This window comes from Atractosteus spatula, chromosome 13 (genome assembly GCF_055471065.1).
Source record: "Atractosteus spatula isolate fAtrSpa1 chromosome 13, fAtrSpa1.hap1, whole genome shotgun sequence".
In the NCBI taxonomy this organism is placed as follows: domain Eukaryota; kingdom Metazoa; phylum Chordata; class Actinopteri; order Semionotiformes; family Lepisosteidae; genus Atractosteus; species Atractosteus spatula.
In genome coordinates, this window is record NC_142718.1 from 21195608 (window position 1) to 21219204 (window position 23597).

General features: G+C 36.5%; 1 protein-coding gene across 6 annotated transcripts in view; it reads left to right on the top strand.

Moving 5' to 3' along the window:
- The window catches only part of hdac4 (histone deacetylase 4), a 244485-nt gene that overhangs the window by 130628 nt on the left and 90260 nt on the right, over nt 1–23597 (top strand). For 3 of the 6 annotated variants that reach the window (XM_088930371.1, XM_088930373.1, XM_088930374.1), the window contains exon 1: nt 15648–15783. The exons of the other annotated variants lie outside the window; for them this stretch is intronic. In XM_088930371.1, coding sequence (XP_088786497.1) covers nt 15780–15783 — 4 coding nt within the window. In that variant the 5' untranslated portion in view covers nt 15648–15779. Of the gene's footprint in view, nt 1–15647; nt 15784–23597 lie in introns of those variants that run through there. 6 annotated transcript variants of the gene reach the window in all.

Genomic DNA, 23597 nt, shown 5'->3' on the forward strand with positions numbered 1-23597 from the left:
AGAGCAATAGTTGTTTTAATACTGTAGTTTGTTATGCAAGTGGATTTAATGTCTATGAAAGCTGATTATCCAGTGTTAATTTCAGTGAGTAATTATAAAAATTGTTATTCATATTTGTTCAGCATGGAGACAGTGCTTTTTTTTTCTCGACCACAAAGTAAATTAAAAAAAAAAAGTGAAAAAAAGTAATTCCGGCTTGAAGTTCACAATAAAAAGGCACAATCGACAATAACAGCGCTTGTGCCATAAACCGAACTGATCTGGCTGACCTTGTTTTGACAGTGTGATAGAGAAGCTCTGACCTCTAGATGGCACCGAGCAGAACATGCAGACGTCTACATGCTCGGCTGTGTGTTAGGAGCTGTAGGCAGGAGCAGAGGTAGAAATTCGCTCTTATTTTTCTCAATAACAATATTTGGAGTGTCAGATATTTACGATGTTATATTTCAACAATATTTTAAAAGGCGTTTTTCATGTTAAAGTTGGAAAGCAGTATCAAAACACCTCCATTAACAGTAAGATGTTATTTTATATTTAAAACTTCTTATTTTGCAGTGTCATCTGTATACAAGCTTAGTTCCTCCCTAGAGCTCCATTCTGAATGTTTTAATGGTAATAGTTACTGTACAGTTCAGTGATGGGCAATATTCTACATCATAAATCTAGCCTAGGTTTTGGTAATTCATCTGTTATCTCATTAGTAACTCCAGCTATAAACAGCTGTAAAGACAGCCATAAGCAACTTGTGGTATGCGTACGGGCAGATATTAGTGGGTATTGCTATAGGAACCCATGCGCAACAAAGGCTTAGAGCTCTTGTGGAATGATTATGTGGACTATATCTTACTGCACCCTTTCTCTTTTCATTGTATTTAACAGGATTTGTAGGCTACTTCACTGATTGGAAATGGAAACTTTCTAGTTTAGCAAATATCAGATTGCATCACCAGTTAATAAAAGATTTTGTTAAGGTAAAGCATGTGAACTATCCTGCATATGAGCACAACTACTGTTAAAGCCTTTAGCAGCCCTACAGATGACTCTTTTAAGGTCCACAAGTGAGCTAAATTTCCAGTGTTGGCAATCAGGCTAAAGCAGAATGCCAAGCTTCGAGCTGTACTGTATGCTGAGAGGCAGCTGCTTCTGTTCTGTTTCACTCAGTGGGAGTCAGTGTGAGGCAGCGTTGCTCAAGGAGCACTGCAGTTCGAGAGACAAAACCTGGAAGTGGATTTACTTTTAAACTATCTCCTTGACTTCCTAATGAACTTTTAACCTGCCAAATATCTACCTACATACTACAATACTATTAACTTTTAATGTGTATGCTAGTAGTAGCTAATTTCTAGACTACTTTTACTGCGCCCAAGAAAGCTGTCAAAATACATACTGTTAAAAGCTAAAATGTGTAGCTTGGGTCTAAGTTGTGCATTGCAGCAATGTGATTATTGGAGTTCAGCTAGTTTTCAGTTCACGCTCTGATCGCACACTGTCCACTTGGTGTCAGTCGATTTCTTACGAGAAGACGCATTTCTTTTTTTTTCTGTCTTGTTGTGTGTCTTACAGTATATGTTAACTGTGATTTCATTCCTGTCATTCACTCTATACTGTATATGATACAGTAAGTGTCTTCTCTCACATTGTGTGTGGTAAGAACTTCCAAAGCTGATTGCCATCAAAATCTCAACTCAAAGTGCACTACCTGTAGGTAACATGGATGGTACTGTATGTAAATATTGGTGTTATTGTTGCAATCCTGAAACAGCAGCCTTGTTATAGATGGGAAACAGGGCACAGATGTTTATGAATACATAAAGATAAAGATTTTGTTAAGCTAATGCTCAGCTTTTGCAAACATGAGGATACACTAGAGTCCACAAAAGGATTAATCATTTAGTATTGCAATTAATCATTTCGAGTTGCAGTTAGACATCTCACCGAGAGGTTTAGGTCACAGCTTGCTATTTATTTCTGAAAGTCTTCTGTTTTAAGATGCTCTGAGTTATTTGGGTATGGAATCTTTGCAGCAGTAGGGAGGATTTATTGACTTGTAATGTCAGCACCTTAAAAAATGTTCTTTGTTCTTAATTTCACACACGTAGAATGTTCCTGCATTTCCCGGCATGCCTGAAGTACTGGAAAGTGGTGTTGAGAGTGGGCTAAATAAATGGATTTGTTTTGAACTTGCATATTAGAGTAGTGCTTTGAAAAATTATCATGAGACATTATTGGCTTGACATTAAGAAAGAAAAATGCATCATGGGAAATCATTGGTCATTGTTGAGGTTTAATTTGTGAACGCCATGAATGTGTTAGGGTTTTGTACGGAATGCTTTATGAAGTATAAGTTGGTGGGAAGAAAGATAATTGGATCCAATACTTTATGAATGTTGCCTTCTAAACCTGATAATCAATGAACAAATCATTTTCTGGCCATTGATCACTCATACTATCATCAGGAATGAAAAGTATCGCAATAAATCTTGTTTAGACCGGTAATTGTTTTAATTCCAAATGTAGTCCTATTTAACCTACCTTTGATCAATGATGTCCTGATTGGTTTTGGAACTTATGACCAGAGATAGTCATAGTTTGTGGCTAATAATGAACAAATCATTATTAAAAATCCTCATATTACATATTACACGGGAGAGAGACATGCATAACATTTTCAACACTGTTGCCCTTTACACATTAAATCATTTTTCGATTTCTTTTACTGACGTAACTACAATTCGGTGGTACCTACTATTTGGCCTTTTTAAAATTTGTGTTTTATCTTAATTTAGGACACTATTGGTAATCAGTATTGAAATTAAAACACATAGAATCCCTTTGAGTACAGTTTAGTTACTTCAAAATGTGTTTTTTTTTCGTTAGGTGTTTCCGTTATTTTGTCCAGCCCGTCTATAAATTTATGGTTGCATTATGTTGAGAATTCTTCGGATAGAATCCTTGATGACTTCCGTTTTAGAGTCCTTGCATGGGCTTACAAGGTTTCAGGATTTTTTTTTTTTAAATCACACATTTTTTTTATTCTCCTTTTGTTCAAGGCTCTTATACAGTATGGCTTGGCTCTCTGGTGTCTAACCAACATGTTATCTGTTTAAACCCCTCCATGCAGACTTCTCTCAGTTGATTCTGGTTTACTATTTGTTCCCACTGTTCCTTTGCACTGTGATTAACAGGGCCTGTTGTTGCTTTGCCCCAAAGCTCTGGAACACCATCTCAGAAGAAACTGGGGACTTAGCTACGGTGGTTTGCTTTTAAGCCGAGTCTAACTGACCCTTTCAAAGAGGCTTTTTGTTTTTTTCATCTTTTTAAAATTGTATTTCATGCAGTGTGGTTCCGGTATATTTTAAAGTGCTTTATTAATAACATTATTGCTTTTAATGGTGCTACATGCATTATTTTTTTATTAATGGTTACCGTATGTGGTCATTTAATACCATTGAATTACTACTGACCAAGACGCATTTTGCTCTCAGTACGAAAAGAAAACATAGTGGCCCACTGACAATGTGACCCATTGTACTAGCCATCTTGTAACCGTGTTGCATATACATCAGCAATTGAGCTACTGTACTTGTTTCAGGTTTGTCAGACTCATTGCATTGTTCAGCACAGATGCAGCTCTTATTTATTGTGACATCTGCTTCCTTTTAATGCACTAAATATTTTCATCTGGTAATGTGTGCTTGATTTTCATTCAATCCATTGTAGTTGAAGTAAACAGCACTCCTGCATCTCTTACAAATAATATGCAAAAGCCAAGCTATTAGGTAAATATATCAAAACAGATAGGGGTCATTAAATCACTGAAAACAAACAGAATTTGTTATAAATAGTCTGGTAATCAGTACTTATGCTCATCAATACAGTAAAGCAGTATTTATAATAGTAAAAGGAATAAAATACATGGTTTATTGGAAGTGGGATATTATTGCTAGTATAATTTGCATCATGTACAGTGTACTGTATATGTGTATATTTTACATTTATACATAGTGTCATGAAAAGGTGATTTCCTGATTTCCTCTATTGCATTTTTGTCACACTGGATGTTTTCAGATCAAGTGAAAAAACACTTTTTTAAAATTATTATTTCATTTATTTAAAAAAACAAAGTTATTCAACACCCATATCCCCTGTGTGAAAAAGTAAACACGTAATAACTGGTTGCGCCACCTTTTGCTGTAAAGACTGCAACCAAACACTTCCTGTAATTCAATATCAGTCTCTCACGTCGCTGTGGAGGAATTTTAGCCCACTCTTCCATGCAGAACTGCTTTAAGTCAGAAACATTGGTAGGTTTTCGAGCATGAACTGCTCATTTCAGGTCCTGCCACAGCATCTCTGTTGGGTTTAGGTCTGGACTTTGACGAGGCCTCTCCAAAACTTTTATTTTGCATCTTTTCAGCCATTCTCATGTGGACTTGCTTTTGTGTTTTGGATCATTGTCTTGCTGCATGACCCAACTACACTTCAGCCTCATGGACGAATGACCAGACATTCTCCTTAAGAATTTTCTGATACAGAGCAGAATTCATGGTTCCTTCAATTATGACAAGTCGTCCAGGTCCTGAGGCAGCAAAGCATCCCCACAACATCACACTACCACCACCATGCTTGACTGTTGGTATGATGTTCATACTACTGTGGAATACTGCGTTTGCTTTACGCCAGACATAATGGGACCCATATCGTCCAAAAAGTTCCACTTCTGACTCATCTGTTCATAGTACATTCTCCCCAAAGGCTTGAGGATCATCCAGGTGCTTCTTGGCAAATGAGAGACGAGCATTTATGTTCTTCTTGGTTAGCAGTGGTTTCTGCCTTGCTAATCTCTCTGAAGCCCATTTTTGCCCAGTCTCTTTCTGATTGTGGAGTCATGAACACTGCCCTTAGCTGAGGCAAAAGAAGCCTGCAGTTCTTTTTGATGTTTTTTTAGGATCCTTTGTGACTTCCTGGATGATTTTGCGTTGCACCCTTGTAGAAGGTTTGGCATGCCGGCCACTCCTAGGAAGATTCACTACTGTTCCAAGTGTTCTCCATTTGGAGGTGGCTTTGCAACCCTTTCCAGACCGATCGATATCAACAACGTTTTTTTTTCTGATCTCTTCAGGAATTTCCTTTGACCGTGGCATAATGTGCTTGTTGAATCTTTGTGCTGGCAACTTGACTCTGATGGTAAGGATCAAAATACAGTGAGTGAGGTTTATATTCATCAGGGCTGGCTGTAATCAAGCCAAGTGTTCAATCAGCTGACTCTAATTATCCCTTTAATTGGGTTGATTTAACTAGGGGGCAGTTACTTTTTCAAACAGTGTCAGTTGGTGTTGGATAACTTTGTTCATTAAATAAATTAAATAAGTAAAAAAGTGTGTTATTTGTTCAGTCAGTTTCCCTTTATCTAATATTAGATTTTGGTTGAAGACCTGAAAACATTCAGTGTCAAAAACGTTTTCACGGTACTGTACTGTATATATATAGAGAGACATCTCACACATGCAAGTTCTATTTCAGTTTAGGAAATAAAATAATTCTAAAAAATATTCCTAAAATCAACTTGGTGGTTCCCTACAGGAGACTTAGCAATGTTTTAACCTATTTTATTTGCTTCATTGGCATTGTTTGAAAGCAATGTCATGTTAGATGTTAAGCTGGGACTTTTTCACCCATGAATTTTGCATGTGTGCACTCTATTTTTATTGTGCCAGTAGTAGTGGATATAAACTCATCAGACTGAATTCCTGTCAAAGAGTAATGTCTGATTGGTTTTCTATGAGCACCTTATTCTGTGAATACTGTATAGGCAAAACAGATTCTGGAAATAAAGAAGGTTTGAAGTAGGCGCATATTGTGTTGATAGAACCTTATTATACAGTATGTTGAAGCACAGTATTCATAATGTTTATGCAGTTTCCTGAGCTATATGTGTAGAGGTGCATAAAAAATGAAACAAGCATTGGAACCAATAGTATATTCTTAAATGTTTAATGCTTCTCAGTATATATACTGTAAACTTACTACCTTCTGTTAAAGATTCAGAACACCGATGTCAACCAATGACAGGTTATCTAAAACTGTTCTCACTAATGTTTAATACAGTACATCTCTGACTGTAATGCGTTTACTATGTTAACACTATTTAATGCTTCCTACACTTTGCTCAGCTTTTCCTGTCTTAAGTAATTTATTCCTTTTGCAGTTTGAATCCTAAAGCATTTTCACTACACTTAGAGGTTTCAGAAATAATTGTACCACACAATAATCATTAATGGCACTTTTTTAGAAAGAAGTGTGCATTTACTTTGAGGTCTTCTGAGTTTATTGAGTTTACTTCTGAGTTCACATATCCACTTGGATGGCATGCCATTATGTACCAGCAGCAGTATACATACATATACATGTACAGCACATCAGGCAAAGAAATGAGAATTTGGTATACACATTAATGGAGAATTTTTGGTTGACCAGAATTATACAAGCCCAGAGTGACATTTTGTCTGGACAGGTGGATTAATACTATTACTCTTTCTTCAAATTCCATCATTTTAAGCAAATTTCATTAATAGCAAAGTAGTCACAACCTTGGTTTAATATCTAATTTGAAGGGCAACCCTTCATGCGGTATAGCAAAATATGTCCTTTGCCATTATTGGGACATAGGTTTTATTCGTAATTTCTTATCTAGTGTGAAGAGTTTCACTAACTGGTCCACCAACATCCCCATACAGTAGCACCCTGTTTTTCTTTTGAGGTCTTCCATCCCAATACTGACCAAGCCCAGCCTTGCTTATGTTCTGAGATCTGATGAGCTCATACAATAAGGCAGTAATGCTGTTGCTTTATGGATGGTCAGCGGCCTCATTCTTGCTACTTCTAAAAAAAATCTCATTCCAAACCACTCCAGCTAAAATGTGAAGATTTGCATCAACATTCTTCATCTTGGTTTCCGTGGCCGGAGGTAGAGTACACCATGGTTGAAGCATTGACCCACTGGGTTTAAGTGCACAAGCACAAATGGCTAATGTGTCTCTCCTTCCTTACAGTAACAGCATTAAAGGGGTAGTATGGTGAACATATCAAATGGGAATGATTTCTTAATCTGGAAATGACCTAAACCAAAAAATGCGTACGTTTAAATCCAGTCCAGCTAACATTACATCAACATGGTAAATGAACAAATAGCTTAAAGCATATATTGTGCTTGAATATTTGTGATTTCTACTGGATCTGGTTTTATTTAAATTTTGTTTAGTCAGTGTCACCAAGACAACATGCAACGTCTTACAGCATCAAACAAAACATGAAGCTATTTCTCTTAATTGTTAAACCATTGTATTGGAACTATATGTAGATGATTGATTTTTTAATTTTGTTTCTCTTAAAACTGGCTGACTGGGGAGAGTTTGTGAATTGATTGCATGTTTATAATTCAGTAGCAGTTTGTTCAAATGCAGTTCTTGTAGTTTGTATGGCATTCCTCGTGCTCTGGAACACTCGGCTTGATACTGAGTATCTCTGTTGGGCATCCTTCGTTCTTTTTCTAAGACAGTTTTATTGAAATTTCTTTGATTTGTTTGTGTCTCCTCCAGTCTTGATTACAAGTGAATTGTGGTTTAAAAAGACATTCAAAAGAATCATAATCATACAGAACAATTTCAAAAGATTATTAAAGTTTTCATGTTTTGTTTTTCTTCATATTAAATTGCCGAACCTCAGTACATTGAAGTTGTGGTATTACAGATACCACAAGGAATGTAGAATATGTATATATAATCAAGTTTGATTTGCTTTATTACTGTAAGTTTGCAAATATCTCAAAACTGCATATTGCTGAGAGCTACTACAGATGAAATTCTGGTCTAAGTCGTGCTGCTCTTCCATAAATAACATAAATCAATAATAAATAATAAATCATTTACATGTTTGGAGTCCGCCTTTGTGCCCCAGGGGGAAAAAGGAAAATTCTCCTTGCAATTGAAGAACTCTACGCCTCTTTGCAACAGTGAAAATTGTCGTTTTCCGTTTGGATCTAAGCTCAGCTTCTTGTTTATACCCATTGCCTGCATTATTTATTTATCCATTTGTCTGTCTAGCTGACTGGCTATGTATCTTTTTAAACTTGATATTTAAAGGAATTCATTATTCACTTTCCAAGCACATAGCATGGAAAAACCAATCATATGAAGATGTTTGTCTCTCTTTCATAAGCTGCATATCTGTTCCTATTCAGCAGGCTATATTGTTCTATAAATGTCACTTCACCTACTGTACTATTGTTTTTAGACTTCTAGGGGAATGTTCTCTCTTTCTGTTGTTTATACCTCAGGGTTTTACTTACATATGAATGAAACATGGTATTGAATGGTATTTTCGCAGGTTCTCCAGGCTGAAGGCAGAGTATTTTAAAAAATAAAAAAAACATTTCTGTTCGACTTGGTTGTAGGGTGGGGTGGATTGGCTTCTGTTTCAGGTGTGAGATATGTTAATATGCAAAAAAAGCCTTGCATGATGACGCTGTCTGGCTTTTTTATGACCTGGAAAAACTTGCATATCATTCAGTTTACAATTAGACCTTTTTTTTTGCTTTTCTTTGGAAATATGGAAAACCTACCTTTGCAGCTGTACATTCATACTGGCCCCTTTTGAAGAGTAAAGGCCGATTTTGGTCAGGTACCAAACCATAATGCTTATTGTTTTGGAAGGTAAAAGCTACCACTTTTAAGCGCATAGTGTGTCTCTTTGTCAAGTATGCAGTTCAAATCTAGACTGTCATCTGCAGTGGACAGTTCTAAGCTCATTACATGTCATATTTATCTGCTGTAAATTGTGATATTACAGTAGCTATGTGTTTCCAAAATAAACTTAGCAGCTGTTACCTTTGTGAGTCTGAAATGATTTGAGAGACCTGCCTCTGCTGCTATATTCTCATACTTAATTTTAATATACTTTGATGTTATTGCAGTAAGCATTATGGCTCCCTATAGTGCATTTTCACCTTTTTAACTCGTACAATTAGACTTCGGTACAGCTAGGATCCCTAGCTAATAATGCCTTGTTAAGAAAATTCCTTCTGCTTCTTTCAATTCAAAGCAAGCATTAAAGAAGCACAAATAAATAATAATTATAGCCTGGTCTCCTAAGCATACTTAGTGAGTCCAGGAGTATTTCCCCTGACAAAAATAATATGTATTCCGCATAATACCAAGCAAAAAAAAGAGCAGGCATAAACAAACTAGTGCCCAGCAGCTTGGCCTTGTGTTTCATGCAGGGCTTGATGTGGAAGATCATGCAAAAAGCATGGGTTTGGGAGCATTGTGCGAAAGCTGGACAATTTGTATTTAGGATTGTTCATTTCAATGGGCTACTGAGCTGTAATAACCTTTTCATTTTTGTTATTACTGTAATATACCATGCCTGCAATTTTGCTGCACTGTATTCTGGAGCTCAGTATTTAATGATTTGGAAATATAAAAATATCTAAACACTAAAGAAAGCACTTTTTTGCCTTTGCCAAAGTATAGTGTTTTAGCACTCAACCCCATGCCAACAAAATAGTCCTCCCTTTGTGCAGTGAGAGGGGGTTGTATTTGGGTTGTGGTGTTAGCTTTGCCTGCAGCACCCTGAGAAATAAGTCGCATGGGAAAACAAGACCTGGGGATAGACAATTTGAATGTGCCATCACTAGACCTAGGATACATTTATACCTTACAAACATTAAAAAAAATAAGTGCAATACAATAAAGTTAACAAAAAGTACCGGGTATCCATCATAATAAGGAAAAGGAGTGGTACTTAAAGTAGTATTTAAAGTTTTAGTGTATCGTGTTCAACAGCAGTACAACAAGGTGCCATATTGTTATTACTTCCACTGTTTTAAGTTGATATTAGTTACAGTTTGTCACTGAAGTGTACATTACTAATGGGATTTATTTTCCTTTGGCTTGTTGTATTTTGAATTGCAGAGTAGGCTTCCATGTGCTTCCACGTAAATTCACCTGCATATAAACAAACAAAAGTACACTTAAACTGTATAAACACACAGACTCAAACAAATGCGTTTTTCTGTTTATCTGTCTCACTGTATCTTTATCACCACCTCTGTCTCTCTCCTTATATATACCTGAATGTTGATTTTGGGGTTTTTTTATCTACGAAGTTCAGCACATTTTTTCTCTTATCTTATGCAGTACTATAAACTTGAGGTAAGCACTGACGTCAAAGATGGTCTGTTTACAGATCTTAGATAAAGTTAAGTATATCACATCTAAGTAGGATGGTTGACGTTTGTGGTTTAAAATAGTTTTCATCTATTCTAAGAAACAGAAAAAATGTTTGCAACATTCAAAAACATGTTCTAAAAATTCTTTAAAAGTAGTTGGTTACTATTGTTCAATGGAGTCTGGTAATTCAGTAGTTGGAATCATTTTGATCACAGCAGAGCTTGCCTTAGCTGTGATCCTTTTTGCAATTTGCGATTTGAAGGGTTTGTAATGTCTTCACCTGTGAATCTTCAACTGCACATTGACTGCACAGAAGTGGGGAAAGTGCTTTATCGCTTTATTACATGTTGCATACATGTCACAAAAAATGCACTTTTAAGGTTTAAGTTCAATGACAATCATTGAAAAACATATTAGCACCTTGTATTGTGCAATGTACATGTCAGATTTACATAGTATACACTGTGTATAGATTTCTGTACTATATACTGTATATAGATTTATATTAAAATATAAATATTAAATATTTTTCAATGGTTACTGAAACAGAATGTGGGGCAGCTTTATAAAAGGTGGATTTTTTATACCAAGAATGTTGAGAAGCCTTTACCTACTATATCCTTGTCTACTCAATTTTGTGGACACAAATAATTTTTTATTACAATTTTGTAGACAATAATATCAAAAAATATTACTATTGCTTGACACAGAAATTTGTCTGGAATGTAGAAAACAGACTAGAATGAAGACACGAGGTAGAAAAAAAGGGGAGTTGGCCCTCGGTCTCCCTTTCAAGCCCGCGTGGACAGGATCCTCATCGGCCTGTACCTCCTTTTCCAGTGTTAGTGGGAAAAAAAATTGTTAGTAGTGACAAAATTACTACTAAATTTTCCTTAGAGGGAACTACATTTCCCAGCAGGCAAGAGGGGAAAAGATGTTAGTAATTGGACTACCTCTCAGATTATAAAAGGGCGTGGAAAACCTTTTAGGTCTTTAGTGTGATATCGGAGGCTTTAATTGTATTCCAAAATAAAAGTACAGAGAGAAACATTGTAGGGAAAGGTTGGAAAACAAAGGCTTAGCCAGCCTGTCAGGTAATATGAGCATTTACATATATTGTCAGAGTTTCAAAGGTAAATTAGTTTTATTCTTTTTGGGTTTTGATAATATCCTACAACTTGGCATATGCTGGGAGTGCTTATAGAAACATAACAAAACAGAAAAATCCTGTTACTGTTCCCACACTCTATACTAAAAGGCTCCGCAAAACGAGCCGTGATAGTACTGACCTGGCACCACACATTGACGCAGTGTACATGTATATGAAATATTAGATTAATGGATTAATTCTCCACGAGCTCAGTCATGAATACTCTACTGTAAACAAACTATTCCTAAATGTGACGTCTGCATAGTTGAACTTAACTCAGTAGTATTCCCCCAGCCAGCCGTGCCCACATGAATCATGACTCACAAGTGTTGCAGTGAAAAAAAAATACAGTAAATGTTATACTAATAGTTAACTCTTTACAAAATACTTTGTTTTCAGAAAAGTGCATCCCTCATAAACAGTTCATAACCTAATATATTTTTCAAGCCCATTGTACTTCTGTGTAAAAGGTTTCAAGCAAAATCTTGGAGTAATGAAACTTAATCTGTGGCATGTTTTGAGACTTTTACAGACATAAGCAATGATATGTGTTTTTGCATCATATAGATTGGTTTGCAATTGTTGTGGTGTACAAGGTAACTTAATTATACAGTCTGGAAAGCCATTGAGCTGCATCATGCACCATTTCAAAACCTGGTTAAAACACTCTGAAGGTTCAAATTTCTGTTTTGTATCTAGGTTTCGTCTGTGATGTACGTCCTAAAATGGATTAACTGGATATTAATTTCAGCAGAGTTATTATTCGTGTCCTATTGATATTCATGATTATTGATTTACAGCCCTGATGAGTAAACGCACTATTGATCCAATACTCTTGTTTAATACCAGACTGAACATTTGTTGGGTTTGTCATACAGTATTTACCAGTGTTCTTTGGCAAATATGTTTATGGGGCATTTCCACTTACAAATTTAATTTAAGATCTTTGTTCACCAAAAATGTGCTTAATTCAGTTTGTCAAGCTTTTCAGAGATACCACCTAATGTAATACCCTGGAAACACAGTAGTTTCTCCTGTAAGCCATAAGGTTGTACTTTCGGATATCAAGCTTTAGGATTTTGCTTAGGAAAACTTAAAATTAGGATACTCACATTAGGATGAACAGTGTTGTTAAGATGATATGTGACTATGTCTCATGCTGATTTTTCAACATTACTACAAGTATGTATGTTTAAAGTATAATGTCTTTTATAAACTCAGATGGTGAAACTTACTCAGTTCCTAGGATAGCACTAATACAGGTATCACTTGGTTAACACTGATATTCTAGCTTTGCTGTCTATTCTGTATTCTGACATTTCATTTTAACAGGACACATTATTTTTGGAGCCATCTGGAGGTTTAATAAGAAATAAAAACTGAAAATAATAAGCCCTGATATTTTCTTTAAACCTAATGAATAGTAGTAATTATCCAGTCCTACCTGTACATCCCAATTTCATGTCTCTCAGTTATGCTTAAGTACAGTACAACTGAAATCTTCAGTATGTCTACTGTCATTGTTAAATGTTAGTCATACATTGAGGATAACATTTGCGTAATATCTGTGAATCTGGGAAATAGTATAATGTTATATTGAAAAGTAACAATTATACATTTTGTATAATATCCTGGTCACCAAAGACCTCTTCATTGTCAGTTACATTGCAAACATATCAGTTCTAAATTGTCCAATACCTGCAGACACTGACAAGTTTGGCAAATAGCACAACATGGTTCATGTCTCTGGCTGTATGTAAAAACTCGCTGTATGACTCCAAAACTCTAGAGCTTTTTTACCTAAAGACCTGGTAACTGTGCTGTTTATTGACAGATTAACATGTGAGTCTGGTGGTTATGTTGGGGTTTTTTTATTGTTGTTTTTTTCCCAGTTAATTGTTGATGTGACACTGAAAGGGTTATGTCTTTTTTTTTACTTCCTTGTTTATGACCTGCCAGTGACACCACTCACAGGTGAAAAATTTAAGAGTAGTATGCAATCTTGGTTGCTTCTTTGGTAGCTCAAACTTCGTATACCAATTTGTGTAAAAAAAAATCCAAAAATGACAATGAAGTCTTCACTAGAAATCCTAGTGTTTTGGTTCTTTTAAAACAGAATCAACAAAATATCTCTAAATGTGTAGATACAGTATTTAACATATACCGTTAGTATACTGTAAGTACATAGATAAATGTCTGTACTTGTAATATTTTCTTCAGATTTGTTGTTTGAAATCTACAAAATTGATTCATTGATAGATGAACGGTGATAGACCTGATTAATAGAGATGCCATATGCACACATTTATCACCTATGAACATTTGGCAGTTTATTCTCAATCTCAAGACAGCACAGAAATAACGTGCAAATTGTGTGACAAAATATGTCCACCTTATTTAGGAAACAACCAATTTACATGGCCATGTGATGAGAAGGCACTCTGTAATGCTGAAAACAAAATCTAAAAAGGATAAAAACCAAAGATATGCCATCAGATGCATCCGTTGTGGTGAAAGAAAAGATCCAAAATGTGGCAAAGCAAAACGTATTATGACTGCATAATCAGGTATATGGCCCTTCAGTATTATTCAGCAAGCTGCATTTATAACATTTGTTTCAAATCATGCACCTGGATGCCAAATGATTTGCCATTTTTTCTTTTTTTAGTTTCCAGGCTTAAAAACTGTTGTAACCAAAGATGTTGCTTCGTAATCCGTTGTGCATTTCAGCCTGCTTTTTTTCTTACCCTTTCTTACCCTTTAGTAAACTCAGTTTATCGATACATTGATCTTATGGAATATGATTTATCAGTGGTAAAAAAAGTCTTGCAACCGCCTTAATGTCATGTTGTCTTTTGATGTCAGCCATCATGTACTGTACATGAATTCTAATGTGTATGCTAATTAAAACAAGAACGCAATCTTTATCAAGTGAGAGTTCAAGAGATGCATTCTTTGAATAAAGAATGCTACAGTATGTCATATTGGTCACCACTGAATTAAGCAAATCTCAATACAGTAGATGCCTTTAATTGTGATTTACCTTTTTCATGAAATTCTTGTACTGTGTACTGCCCTCGACTCAAGTAAACCAGTACTGTAGTTTCACTAATTCTGCAGGTTGATCTACCAGCCTATACTAACCATGTCAAAGTGCGCAAATACAGTATAATCAGTAAATCAGTAAGTTCTGCTTCAGTGAAATGTAACTGATTGGTAAAAAGTGTATTGAGTTATTTGCTGTGAAAGGCACATATTTACTTTACTGTATTGGAAATGTCAGGTTGTCAATTCAATAATTAACTCTACTAGAAACAAAAAGGTTACAACCGAGAAGAGCCCAGCTTGCCCATTAGATGACACTGTTTTAAAACTTGCAGAAGAACTAGTTGGTAGTGCAATTCCTTCATTCTTACACCAAACCCATTTGCTCTTAATAAAAATAGAATAAAAGTCTCTTTGCTTTAACTGAGTCCCAATTCTGTGCTTTAATTAGGCATAAAATGATCACTGGCTGCAACAAAATTGTTGATGTAGTTTTAATCAGCCCCAGATGTTAAAACAAAAATTTTAAATAATTTGTAAAACAGACTTTGAGCTTCTAAATATAACTAGAAGTAACAGTAAGGCCATGAGGTCAAATTCCAGGTTGGGCACAGTTGCTCCATTGCAATGCCCTACTGTAGTGCACCTACTGTACAATTCTAAAGGTTTTGGGGGATACATACCTTCTGCACCAAATGCTGTGACTCACAGTAGTAGTGTTCGTAACCGGCTCTGTCCTGACCCATAGTTTAAAAACTATTATCTACAAGAAAAGGCATTTGGAATTGTATCCTGTTTTCTTCAGCCTAGTCCCAACTGATTTCTGTTTTCAGATTAAAAAAATCTGCTAAATTAAACACAAAATTAAAAAAAAAATGGAGCTTTAAATTCCACACTGTTCCAGTGATTGTGTAATCTTTAAATCTTTCATCAAACACATTCTATTTTAAGTCCTGGCCTGGCAGTTGGGCTTTAGAACAGGGAAAGTAATCTATGCCCATGTAGCATTAATGAAGACGAAGGGGAGGGAGAGAACCAGGGAGAGCTAAAGAGGCTACAGCAGCTGAGAGAGCCTGGACCTTCTGTGAATATAGTCTGTGTTCCAGGAAATTGAGTAGCAGCGCTTATAAACACTCTGCATGCCTGAGACACTGCTCTGATGTCACCGGCTGAATGGGAGGGAGAGGGGAGGGGATGAGGGAGACGGAGTTAGAGAGAGAGCCACAGAGAAGAAAGCAAAGGAAAGAGAGCACGGCAAAGATTGCTGCTTCCGACTGAAACTTCATTCCTCCTGAGCCCACATAGGCACATTACAGCCGGAGTACGCCACTCCAGCGATTTCACAGCCAGGACTGATGGGTAAGGTGCCCAGGGCTTTTTCTTTTTTCTCAGTTTTGGTTTACAGAGTTTTAGCTGCATTTGTGCTAGACTATTGTTCGCCTGAGCTTCCACATGGCTTTTCGAGTCTGTACAGTATTCGGAGCTTGAGTGTTAAATCAGAGGGTGCTGATATATACCGATCTATAGTTGAAAAGTGATAGTGTGAGTCCAAATAGTATTATAATTTGTATCATTATTAGGTTAACTATATGCAGAGTGGGTGTGTGCATACTGTGTAGTGGAGTGAAACCAATATGCAGCGTGTTCTAGCCTAGCATTAACATGCAGAGGTTTGTGCATGTGCGCTTCAGCTAGGACGTTCCACTCGGGTGTGTTTGTTTATTGGCGTGTTGGAAGCAGTGAATCTGTCTGTCTCAGAGGCAAAAGATGCTGTGCAGCGGGGGGGCCCAGGGACAAGGCTTTCAGTACGGCTGCAGTCGCTTCATCCGACGCAGGCAAGGATGAGTGAGGGGGCAGATTAGGTTATTGTGTGCATTGTACACAAGCCTCCAGAGGAGGTCTTTATGGAAAAGGCTAAATATGGGATCAGTGCTACTGCAGAGCAACACCAGATGCGTGATGTGTGTTAGCTAGGGCTCCTGCCCTGTGTGCTGTGGTGGTGGTGGTGGGGGGGGCGGAGGACGGACGCCAGTGAGAGGGGCTGGGGACGCAGGAGAAGCAAATCTGCCAGCTCTGCTGAAGCTCATCTTCACCGGTGGCAGGATGCTGGCACGGCGGTGTACTGGCAGAGGGCAGGAAGGAATTATAATTACTGATGAAAAACCTGGAAAGGCTCTTTGAGGAGAATTTAGTAGGATGTAACTGATGTAGTCAGCGTTAACGTTCTTTGGTTATATATGTAAAATGCGTAATACAATATTAATATTCTTTAAATACATATTTGAGATTAAAAATAGATGACATAGGGCAATATCATCCTGGGTTGTTTTTGTTTTCATTCTCAGTGCAGCTGTTAAGAGTTTAGAGTAGAGCTCTGATTACTGTAAATGTGTTTTGCTATTTGTTTTAGCTCTCATTACTGTGGGATGATTAAAGGGTTGAAGTTTTTGTGTTTTTCTCTTGTAAAGTACATTGTGGGCAAAACATTGACTAAATGCAATTATTTAGACACATAAGGTGAATTATGGGCAGTAATTGTAGAAGATTGTGAGACTGCCTCAAAGCAACAAACTGTATTATAGAATTCCTGAAGCCGAGTTTCACTGTAGTTTGCCTTGAGTGGTGTGTTACATTGCTTTAATAATGCTGTTTAATTGCAGTGCTTTGAAGCATAAAAATGTTACTCAGCACACACTGGAATATGTTAAATGGGAAAAAAAATCTGCATATTGTTTATTTGAACACAAGCACCTAGAGGGTTGAGGGGTGAGCTTTACACACCTATGCTGTTTTGGTGGAATTTAGTGGGATAAAGTTTTCTTGCTTCTTTCTCTTATGTTTGTAGGCATAATATACTGTGTTTATCTCTTCACTTGTAACAGTTATTTTCACTCCTTTGCAAGCACCGTGCCATTAAACAATTTTGTGACCTTCTGCCACCAAACAGAAGTTTCCATTTTAGAGCTGAGGATCGTGTCACAGTTTTTAGGGATCATGAGGTGAACCTGAAGGTGGTGTGGGAGAAACTAGGACTCCGAGTCCTAACTTCACATTCGTCGCTTTATAACAGTACACATTGAGAGGACTAAGGGACCTATTGCTGTCGGTGGATAGACATTGGTCGAGGTCATTTTATTAGCCTTTTACACTCATAGATTTTAGACACGATGACAAAATGTAACATATTCTGTGTCTCTCACCTACTTGCGGAGTCAACACTCCCCTCCCCGGCATCGTGTGTTGTCGTGCAGATTTGCACAGCGATGTCCACCAGGGGTAGAACTCTGTGATATCAGTATTGCGAATTCAAAAGACTCTAATCCTAATCCTCTCTCATACAGCAGTTGGGCTGGCAGCGCAAGCAGGCTGCTGTGGCTTGTGATTGAAAAGTACATACTTGATTTATGGTGTAGTTATTATCAAATTGATTTTTGTTTGTGTTTTTATTTTATGGGTGGAGGCGATGGAAAGCCGCAATGCCTTTTCTTTTCCTGAAAATAGAACTGCTCAAATTTTTATTAAATTAGAATAGAGTAAGAAAAAGAATAATGCCTAGACCAACACTTCTGATCTGGCACACTGGAGACCACATGCACACTCCGTGCCAAAACCATTTGCCTGCCTCTTAAGGTTTCAGTGTGGTTAGCTTTAAAATTATTATTACATGAGATTTACAAGGCCTCGTTTCTTGGTTTAGTTTCCTATATGATATGGCTTCTCGTTCCTGAGCTACCAGAATCATGCATGAAGAAATTTTGCATTTTTACTTAAATATAGTTCGGCAAAGAGAGTGACAGTGAGTGGGTGGTATTGCATAATAGTACTTACCATGCTGTATAAATTCAGTGGAATTATATAATGTTTGTGGAGGACTTATCTGTTTAAATAAGTGTTGTTCTGTGGCATTGTAGGGTATGCTGTCTATTTTTTCGTGCCCTTAAGTTAACATTCCATGCCTTATTGCTCAGTTTCAGACGCTGTCTTCATGTACAGAGGAAATATAGAGGACATAGAGTGTTGTACATTCAAACATTTGTCTCTTTTGCTTTGTTGTTGTTGCTGGCAAGCTGCTGTCAGGAAGTGATTGATGGCAGTGACAGTAAGCAATTGTTACACAGCATAGGAAGGATATCAGTTTTGCAAACAGTGGTAGATAGTGCTGTGTCACTTTGACGAAACAGCATAAAGGGTTTCATGGAATATTATACAGTACCTGTTCTACCTGGCCAAAAATGGGACTTCACAGTGAGAATCGCCTACAGTACCATAAATTACAGGTGTTTAGCAAGTGTTTTATTCAGTTTAGTGTAAAACCAACTAAATTGGAATGTGGGTCTGTTTCCACCTGTGAAATCAGTGAACACACTGCAACATTGTCTCTTTATCCTCATCACATAAAAGATGGTGAATAGTTGCAGAATCTTTATTTATCAATTAAGGAGTTCTGCTTTTTATTAATGTGTTTCGAAGTTGTGTTTTGTTTTTTTCTCAAATGAAACCAGGTCATGAATTATTATATAGGTTTAATAATGATCCAAACAGACATACCGTAGGATATCAGTTGTGGACAGAGACAGCTACTAGGAAAGAAGAAACGTTTTCAAAATGAACTTCATGTTTGCCGGTGATGGTATGCAGTGCCCCCTTTTTTTTTCCACTGAAGCTTGGCTATAGTTAACGGTCTTCTGGACGTGTCTTGCAGACTTGCCAGTTTAATCGAATTTTCCTGGGCATCTCAAGGCAGGTGCTGCAGCCACTGGTTGGCAGAAGAGTCCTTTGATCTCTCCCACTGTGGGGAGTTTTGACATTCGCTCTGATGCAGACAATAGCAGGAATGCCATGTATTCATGCTGCAGCCTCTTCTGGAGTGAGAAGCGATGCTCGGTACTATGTGTTGTTTCTGACAAGCGTTCTCACAGAGGCAATGATATGATTGCCCGAGGCTGACTCTGCATGAGTTATTGCCTTTCACAGGATTTGCAGACACTACAGCAGCAGCAGTCTCCTCACATTGACGGGTTACTACAAAAGCAGCCATACGGACAATGGATTTTGAAGAAGCTTTTAACTGCCGATTTTTAAATAGATTAGTGTGCTTCCCTGCTTTGCTCCTTCACAAAGTCAAAAATAGCCCCATTCTATTAACCACTTAAAATTCGCCATTTATGATGAAAACATTCTTTTGGGACCAGTCAGACGAAAATAAAGAATACAGACAAGAGCAGACAATAAAGGTTATTGCTTAATGAGAAAAAAAATAAGCAATAAAGCTTTATTGCTGTGTTGACAATGCAGGTTTTTTCTTCACTTAACTGCAGTTATCTCCATAGGTTCTTCGAATTTGAGTTTTGGTTTGTAGGCCTCCACATAATGGCAGTTTTATCATCATACATATTTTAAACTAAATTAATAATTACTTGATCTGATCACAGACGTAATGGTATTTATAGACCAGGTAAAAAGGAAAAAAAAATCCAAGTCATTATGTGAAATGTTTAAACTTTTTAAGTTGTTTGTAAAATTCTAGGCACTAATTTTGTTCTTTACTGTTTTTTTTATTTTACCCAGGGGCACTGTTTGGATGTACGTTTTACTGGTTGTTAGTTTCATTGGCTTGTCTCTCCCATTTGAATTTCCTATCTCAAGTAAATATAGAAAGTTTGTGAATGAATTTTTTTTCTCATCGTGTATGCTAGTTTTTGTGTTTTTAAACTAAAGATGTAATGTATGTAATAAACCAACATATGTATCAGAAGCTTACAGAGCAACACAATGCAACAGGTGTTTAGTTTTAATTTAAGTAAACTAATATAATAAAGTAAAAAGGAGCAGAGGGTATATAATTAGTCGGCATGTGATTACTTCATATTGGTGTGCTCAATAGAGTTCATGCCCAGATTTTGGGTAGGGCATGGCAGACTGTGCCTTTAGTCACTTAGCCCTTAATTATAAGGTAAAAATGACAAAGGTTCAGATTTAGATTGTCCCAGTTTGTTTATGTGGTAGCTTACCTAACTTGCAATTGTCTGAATTCTAATGCTCCTTAAATGTTTCTTCCCTCCTCTTTGACGGATACATGAGTCTTTTGCTCTCTTCTGACAGATAAACTGGGTCATGGGGACAAAACAGGGGAACATGAAACTGTAACCATCTGAAGTAGTTTGCCCTTATTCTGTTGAGACAGTGAAATCCAGGGAAATGGAATTCCCCTATTTACTGTACCAACTTTTTTTTATCTCCTTTGATGACTGGATTTCCACATCTTAGACCTATATTTGTAGAATGAACTGAAACTGTGACATTATTCTTTCATATTCGTTGACATGTCATTAATCAAAGTTGAGTTGATTTTTGTGACATGATGTGAAATGCTTCTTTAACATGCATTTGTTTGCAGACTTTTCCTGATTCTTTCCATTTAATATAGCAATGAAGTTTTCCCATCTTCTACAGTATATTACTGTATACTGAATATTGAATATTTATCTTCAAACCTGGGAGACGTTAATTGATTTTAGACTTTTTATGTTGTCTGCCATAAATAAAGACAAAACAATCAATTCTACACTTGTTTCCAAATGCTCTAAAATACTTTCAGAACGTTTTTCACAGTTATACTTTTTTTAAGTACAAAAGTTAATGTTGGAGCACTTAATGCCAAGCTGAAGTTTAAAGATGCTTTAGTGCTTTTAATGTAATTTCCCAGGACATTGTAGGTTCATAGACTATCAGTCAATGCGGCAGTGTATTCTGTCATTATTTCATTAAATGAAATAATGCAGACAGCCTTTGGTTTTATTTGGCCTTGGCATCCCAAAGTGCAGGGTGATGCAGCGGAGTGCTCCACTTTTATTGAATGTTATCCAGAAGGAGAACCTGGAAATAGTCTCATAAGAGGGGGAAAAAGTTCTCAACATACTTTATACAGTGCATCTACCAATCATGCTCCATAATGGACAATAACAACATTTAATCTTGAGAAAAGTGTGAGTGGTTTTTATGATGTTGCAGACAAAAACTCAGCAATGTAAACACTCTTTAACTTCACGCATTTTCTGTTTAGTGTTCTTATGATTACGGTTATTTAGAGTATTATTTATTAAGCAGTACAGTGAAGTAATGTGGAACTAAAGCAGGATTTTTCTTGTTACCTTGGCCTCATATATATATATATTGCCCAGCTGCCAGTGAAAATGTGCAGTCTTTAATTTGTACAACTGCAAGGATAGTGTAATCCTCCTGTTTTCAATGCACATTTAGAGTTATGTAAGAGGCAGCCTGAGTGTATTCAGAACTGAGTCCATGATGGAACAAAAGCTGTCACTGAAAATAAGAGCACAGTCTCTGGGATTATCAGAACAGGGAGAGTATTTAATATGCTGATTTAATGGTCATCACAACTTGAGACTCTTCAGTACTTTTTTGTAAGATTATGTGTATATTAGGATATTGTAATAATTCACCTCGATTTGAAATTTGAGATTTCTCCTTTCACCCATGAACATTGGCATAACGTCTTTTTTACCTGCTTAACAGAAGTAAAAAAAACAAGTCATAGATTTATTTTCCCAGCCTTTAGCTGGGTGTGCTGAATGTTTATCCATTGATAATTTACCCGTCTTATGCATGTCTCCAGGACGGAGATCCTACTTTATTTACAGTAGTTTGAATCAAGGAACTAAAGAATGATGGAGGATAAAATTCTTGCTGGTCTCTATGTGACCTCAGGCATCATGCCAGGAACAGCATGAAGCCCCTTACACAATGTTACTATGAAATAATTTCATGCTTTCATAAGACACGGTATAGTAATACAAATATGAGATGTTTTTAGGTGTCATAGAAACAATCAAAAAACTAAATTTAATGTTCTTTTTCCCTGACATTGTCTTTTAATGTCAGTATTTTTTATTTATTTATATAATATTATGGGTTATTTTTGTTGTTGTCTTTGTATCTGAGTTTCCATTATGTTTTTTGAATCACAGGACAGTTTGAATGGTAACCCCAGCTAATTCACCCATTACGAGAGCCATCTGTTAAACATTTGCTGGCTGAAGTGAGCTTCTTGAGTTGAGTGTTTTAAGTTGTGAATCATTGTAACGAAAATAATTTTAATAATAAAATTGATAGTAAAATTAAAAGCATAAAATACTTTATCTTTATAACTATAATCAGCAAGTTGCTTTTGACATTTCAAAAGCTCAGCTCATTCACTGCTTATCATAGTCTCTTTTACCTACAACCATTAAAGTAGCAATATTAAACATTGATGTATGAAGTCATGATGAATGTAATATTTTCCAAAGTGTATCATCAGAGCTGAAAGATTATTTTACTAGAACTTTTTCCTTACTCTAACATTCCAAAATCAGAATCAATCCATTATGAGAGGCATATACGCTGACAACTTAAAGATAGCTTGTTTCCACCCTCCATGTTTTTTGGAGAAGGGAGAAAACTGGAGAACCTGAAGAAATCCCACATAGACACAACTAGAACATTCACACTCCACATAAAAGGTTTCCAAAACCAGAATTGAGTCCAGGACCCAAACGCTATGAGGTAACAGCACTATGTGTCACACCAAAATGCCCCCCTTTAAATGCCACCCTTCCAATGCTTTAAATAGAAATTAAACTTGATCAAAATCCCAAATGTCTCGCTTGCACGTTATACTGTAGGATTAAATTCACTAGGTTTTCTAGGATAATTTTAATAATGTATATTTTTTATATTTTATTTTCTGGGTTGTTCTTCCTGACATGTATTAATTGACGGACTTTAATAATTTTGACTGTAAGAAACACAATACTGAGATACAAAATCAATATTCTAATTTCAGATCTGCTGTGTAACATCTGTTAGATTCATGTAGTCATGGCCTCTAGCAGCACAGCACTCTTTGTCTTGGTAAAAGAACAACTGTTCTCTCTTTCACTTGTAGTGTAAGCTGGGGTTTCTTTACGTCACTAGGGTGCTTGTGTTTTGATGCATCATTAAACAGGAGGCCACAGGGGAAAGCAACTTGAAAACCGAAAGCTGAAATCTCTAGTAGTGTGCTTGGAGGTGCATTAAAACAATTGGCCTTAAGGGGAAATTAGGATCTACAGGGAGATAATGATTAGATCACACAAGGTAAGGTCCCTTTTAATAGGGGTGTTCGCTTCCCT